Here is a 6000-nt window from a genome sequence, read left to right as displayed (position 1 = left end):
CTCTAGAAAGCACTCTTCCAACGCAAGAGTAAGACAACCTAGTTAAAAAAACAGGCCAAATATCTGCAAAGGTATTTCACCAAAGAGACAGGAGTGACTGGCAGACACAGGAAAACAGACTCAGCATCTTTGACAGCGGTGGGGGAGGTGCTGTCGGGATACTACTCTGCCCCTACCAGAACGGCCGTCCTAAAAGACGAGGGCACTACCAGGTGTTGGTGGAAAAGTGGAGAAACCAGAACCCTCATGCGTTGCTGGCGGGAACGGAAAACGGTGCAGCCTCTCTGGACAGCAGTTTGGCACAGCTTCATACAATGCTAAACACAAATTTACCGTGCAATCCGCCAGTCCTACTCCTAGGAATTTACCGCAGAGTAATGAAAACAAATGACTACAAAGAAACGTATAATGCGTGTTCACAGCGGCACTGTTCGGAACAGCCAAAACCCAGAAACAACCCATGCGACCGCTAACTGATGGATGGATAAACACGCGGAGGTACGTCTACAGAATGGAATACTATCTATTCTATCGAGCAATTGAAAAGGAATTGGCTACTGGGGCGCCTGGGTGGCTCCGTCGGTTAAACGTCCAATTTTGGTTCAAGTCATGATCTCACGGTTCGTGAGTTCGTGCCCCGCGTCGGGCTCTGTGCTGACAGCTCAGGTTCTGTGTCTCCCTCTCTCTCTCTGCTCTTCCCCCACTCACGCTGTCTCTCTCTTTCTCTCTCAAAAAAATAAACTTAAAAAAAAACTAAAAAGGAAGAAACTACTGATACACATATAAGAACATGAATTAATCTCGAAAACAGTATTCTAGGGAAAGGAAGCCACATGCTACAGGCTGTGTAGTATATGATAGTGTCCAGAAAAGGCAATTTATGGAACAGAACAACAGATCAGCGGTTGCCTAAGGCTAAGGGGTGGGAGTAGAGAGTAATTGCTAAGGGGAAGGGGTGGGATCTTTTGGGGTGCTGGAAAGGTCCTTAAATTGATTTGTGGTTACGGCTGTACAACTGCATGTTTTCACCCAGACTCACTGAATGTACTCTTATGGGTAAAGTACTGTCTGTAAATTACAACTAAATAAAGCTCTTAAAAAATAAGGAGGCTTCATCTTTTTAAGACTATATATAGCAACATTAATAGATGAAAGGACGAGACGTCTGGGAACTGCTTCAAAATCACATGGGAAGGGGTGGTGGGTGGGGCTCTGGATGAACAAGTCGGCCGGGAGTCTGTAACTTCTGCAGCCCGGTCACGAATATACGGGGATTCGTTATGCAAACTGGTCTAGTTTTGTCTACGTTTGACATTTTCCACAGTAAGGAGGTAAAAACCCCCAAGCACAGGGACCCACAGTGGGGACGAGGACACCCGAATGCCACAGTCGTGTGCAGTATAAACTTGCTCTGAGGAGTCTTGTGAGAGTTTTTCCTTAAAAGACATCTACACGGAATTTCACACATCTTTTGCAGCCGCACAGTGGGGCGGTCTGCACGCTGACCTGGGGAGTAACGCATTACGGAGAGCTGTTCATTTCCATCCGTGTGAACGGTGACCAAGTCTTTTGTGTCCGTGTCAAACACAAACCACCTGTCGGAAACATGAGAAAAAGCACAATAAGTTGTCTGGTGAGACAATGAAGGAAGACGATTACAATCGATAGTAACTATTAAAAACTATTACTCTAAGGGCTTGCTGAAAAATACTCTTTGCTCAACAAGAATGCTTGTTCCCAGCTTTTATTTAAAGGAAAGTTCCTTCACCCGAGCATTTCCTAAAGAAAGCAGCAGCACGCTGGCTTCCCTTCGAAATAATTCAGTTCCAGTGTCGAGACAGGTCCTCAGTGTCTGAGTTTTGTCACTTACACGTAAAAGGGCGGAAAGCCCTGGGCAGGGAAGGTGGGCCTGGCCAGAGGGAGCAGTGAGGGGGCTGCCTGCACGGGCGTTTAGCCCGAGACGTGGCCTGGGTGCAGAACTGGGGCTGGGACAGCGTCGTGGTGTCTGAACGTCCGTGAACACTGGCGTGCACCAGCCGGGTGACGGCAAGATGGAGGGAGCGGAGGAAGGGCAGGACTGGTCTGGGCTCCGGGTCCTTAACTGTAAAATGAGGATGGGGGCCCAGGTACGCTGTGTAGCAAACTACGACGTGTACATACGAGCTTCTTCTCCTCCGACAAGGACACGGTACTCGGTAAGTGTGAGCTGTGGAATGACCACACTCTCCCGCCTGTGTGTTCTCAGGCGGGGGCAGTCACTTGGACCGCAGGGCTCTCAGGGGCGAAAAGGACTGTGGGTGCCCGGCTGTGGCAGTTTCAAACCTCGGTGACGTGACCCCCGGTGGCGTGCGTTCCACGGGCATGCCCGCCACGCGGCACTACTGTTTTCCTGCCTTCTAGTTGGGCCCAACCACCACCACTCAATGGGACGGGCCAGCCCCTGGATTGTGGGTTTGGCTTCTCGACTCTGATTCCTTGCGTCCTCAACAACCATTCACCGTTAACGTCTGTTTAACGTTAACAGAGGTCAGAACGTCAGAAGTGGAGAGGCTGGGGCTGACCAGGCGCTGCTCTGCAGCCCCGTGAACTGTCCCCTCCAGAGCTAAGGCCGGCACTTGGACCAGAGATGTGGGAGGCATATCTGGGGGGGGGGGGGGGGGGGGGGGGGAGCAGGTTCCGCGTGCCATCTATTCCGCCCGCAGGACCTCATCTGTGATTCTGAACATCCTGACACCGTCACCATCCCCTGTCCTGCTGCCATAGTCAGCATGCAGGTCTGGTGATAACCAGCTGTCAGCCATTCATCAGAGCCTGCTGAGTCTGAAGCGTCCACTGGCCCCAGGAGAGGTAACAGGAAGGAGTGAGTGAGTGTATGTGTGTGTGTGTGTGTGTGTCTGTGCATACGTGTATGCAAACATTTTCATGAAGAATTCTGTTGGCTACGAAATGCCCAACTCTTAAGACACGGCTACCTGTGACTTATGAATGGTTACTCTTTCCTTATACACACTCCGTAGTCATCACAACAGAGCCTAAGGGGTTTGCTTTTTAGAGAGGGAGGATGGTAGGAAACCACCAAACATATTTGGATTAAACCACAATAAGTACATATACTATGACACATAGTCTAAAAGTGCAATCCAAAATATATAAATCAACGATAACCGTAACCACCGACCCTGCCTGCCAGGCAAGCCCATAAAGTGCTCCAGACACCGCCTTCAGTCATCAGCACCGTGTGGCTAGGCAGATAATACTGTCACAATTCATAAAAAAGCAACAACTCGGAGAGGCTGTTTAACCGGCTCAGAGACACATTGCTGCCAAGTGGCAAAGCGGGGATTCAAGTGCAGACCAACGGCCTGGCATGTCGGAGGCGCTTGGTACAGAAGTGCTAGCCGAGTCTGAATCTGAGGCTCAGGATCTGGGCAGTTTCTACAATTTTGAAAGGGCAGCAAGAGAAAGCACTGGTAAATTCCCAGCGCTTCGAAATGCTTTCTCGCCCGATTCCAGAGCTGGGGTTCCTCCCACGGCCTGCAGGTCAGGGCTTGAGGAGCTCCACGGAGCCCCAAAACTGTCGGGAAGCACGTGCGTGTGCGTGGATGGCGGGGGCGGGGGGTGCCTTTTCTAGGAGAAGGGTCCATAGCTTTTCCTCAGACTCTCCCACGGTCCCAAATGCAAAGGACCCCTGTCTGTCCTGTTACTTTCGAGGTGTGACTTAGTCCTTGGTCAGTTGCTAGAAGCTGAGAGAAGACAGCAAGAGCTAGGCCGTGCCCGTCCCCAGGGAAACACAGACCGCGGCCTCTTTTCCATGCACTCTGAGAGCACGAGCTGTGCTGACGCGGACTCACCTCCCAGTCAGTGTTCCAACTGCAACCACAGACCCTGAAGGATGAAAACCAGAAGACTGAGCTGGATCCTAAAATATTTTAAAGGAAGTGTAAATTGATGGCCAGACACAGCACGACTGCAGAAAACACACACACACACACACACACACACACACACACGCGCGTGTGCACGCACACACACACACACACACACCCACACACACACGCACGGCTCTTCCAAAGGGCTACGTGGTCCCATTTAAACTAGACGTCTCCTTTCCCTCCAAGAGAGGAAACTGCTTTCCTACTTAGACGAAGGTCACACGTCGATAATATGAAATTTGTATCCCTTTAGAATTGTTCTCTTCCTGTCTTTTATCTTTTCAGACCTACAGGTATCAGATGACAGGCCAACAGGTAAACGCTCTCCCTCCAGGTCTTGGAAGAAGACTCGGTTGACCCCCACACTGAACGGTAAGCCTGTTGATGGTATGCCTCATTTGCCTGGAAACATGGCCAGCGTGCCCAGTGCCCATAGTGGACACTGGACGAGTGCCCGCCGGGAGCACTGGAAGGACACCATGGGAGCCCTGGAAGGATCTCAAGATGGGTAAGGCACATCCAGGTTTGGATCTGGCGTTTGTCACTAATGTGTTCGTCACTAACTCTGACACAAGGTAGAATGGGGTCAATGACAGAGGGAAAAGCAAGTGGTCAAGTCCCAGGAGAGAAAGAGTTAGATGAAGTTGGATGGGGAGGCTGGGTGGAGGCTTCCGGGTGCAGAGATCCCCCAGGTCGTCCAGTAGAAAATCATCGGTGGTGAAGGTAGAGGCGGACACCCCAACCGGTATTTTCTTGGATCGGGTGTTAAAGGGACAAGAGCGTGATCGAAGAGGGAGAAGCAACACAGTTTGGGGGCATATTCGAGGAATAGCAGGTAGAGAGTCAGGGCGTTTACAACGTGGAATGTTCCCGGTGGGACAGGAAAGCGTGGCAGATGGCGTGTAGGATGGAAGCTGCACCAGCACGTTAAGGGCTGTGATCACCGGAAAATAGTAACACAGTGACGTGATTACTTTTCTTTCCACGAAAAGAGTGACATGATCGGGGTGCCTGGCTGGCTCAGTCGGTGGAGCGTGCGGCCCTCGATCTCAGGGTTGTAAGTCAGAGTTCCACGTTGGGTGGAAGGGTCGCTGAAAAATAGTAAAATCTTAAAAAAAAAAAAAAGTGTGACTTGATTGAATCTGTGTTTTCTATAGATCGCTCGGTTAGAACGGACTGCAGTGACAGGCCGTGAAGCACAGTGAGCGTAAGAAAGAAGCTCCCACGGGAGTGGGGACAGAAAGAGGCACTAGAAACCACCGGATGCACTCAGAGAATGAGAGACCAGAAACTCTTAAGGGACTGATTCTGTCGTGGCAATGGTTCTTCCACAGCGGGAGCCGTGACCAAGCTTGGGGCCGCCACTGATACATGGAGAGACACCCCCGCCACGTGAAGCTTTACCGTGTGATTCGTTCAGGCTCCGGATGTTTTGGAGAGGAAGCCCCTGAGGTGGGTGTGTCCAAACCCACGCGACCAGTGGGCAAAGGCGGTAGGACTTCAGCACAGAGCTTTTAGGTGTCTGGTTCTGAGCCCCTTCCCCTATGTCAGGCTGAGGGGTGAACAGTCAGGGGAGGGGGAGGAGGCACCTGGTATTGCTTCCAGTGGGGCTAGGGAGGCCGCCCTCCCGGACCCCCACGGCCACCGCCATGCCTGGAGGTTATCGTCACTTCTTTGCAGCCCCCTCGGGTGTTCCCCACCTGTCCCCCCAAGGTCCCCCAGGGGACAGGTGCAACACAGGACAACGCTTCCTTCAGCCCCTCCTGCCGGCTGGGCCGCATCCACTCTTTCCTCCGAGTGGCGCTGGCCCTGTCACCTCCGTGCTCAGCTCCACCGGTGACGGCCAGCTCTCGACCCTTGGTGACCTTCTCCGAAACTAAGGGGCAAGAGGGCGGAAGTGCCGATTCGGCATGCCAGGAAAAGCCGGGACCTCTGTGGTGGCTACAAGGAGGAGTGGGGTCTGCAGAGCGGCTGCCCCTGTCCCCGGACCGGCCATGTCATCGAGGGCACAGGTCACACGGGACGTACTTTATCTCACTGAGGCACCATGCGGCGGGAGACCCCGGGT

At 52.4% G+C, this 6000-nt stretch overlaps 1 protein-coding gene across 7 annotated transcripts in view; it reads right to left on the bottom strand.

Moving 5' to 3' along the window:
• Positions 1 to 793: 793 nt before the first annotated feature.
• Positions 794 to 6000, bottom strand: part of EML1 (EMAP like 1) — a 169898-nt gene continuing 164691 nt past the window's right edge. For 3 of the 7 annotated variants that reach the window (XM_030319950.1, XM_030319951.1, XM_030319949.1), the window contains 2 exons: positions 3852 to 3919; positions 795 to 1595 (listed from right to left, as the gene is read on the bottom strand). In XM_030319950.1, coding sequence (XP_030175810.1) covers positions 1184 to 1595; positions 3852 to 3919 — 480 coding nt within the window. In that variant the 3' untranslated portion in view covers positions 795 to 1183. Of the gene's footprint in view, positions 1596 to 3851; positions 3920 to 6000 lie in introns of all 7 variants that reach the window. The other 4 variants (XM_030319948.1, XM_030319947.1, XM_030319953.1 and 1 more) reach the window with 3 other exon arrangements.

This window comes from Lynx canadensis, chromosome B3 (genome assembly GCF_007474595.2).
Source record: "Lynx canadensis isolate LIC74 chromosome B3, mLynCan4.pri.v2, whole genome shotgun sequence".
Lineage (NCBI taxonomy): Eukaryota > Metazoa > Chordata > Mammalia > Carnivora > Felidae > Lynx > Lynx canadensis.
Note: the sequence above shows the minus strand (reverse complement) of the source record. Positions and strands in the feature narration are given on the sequence as shown.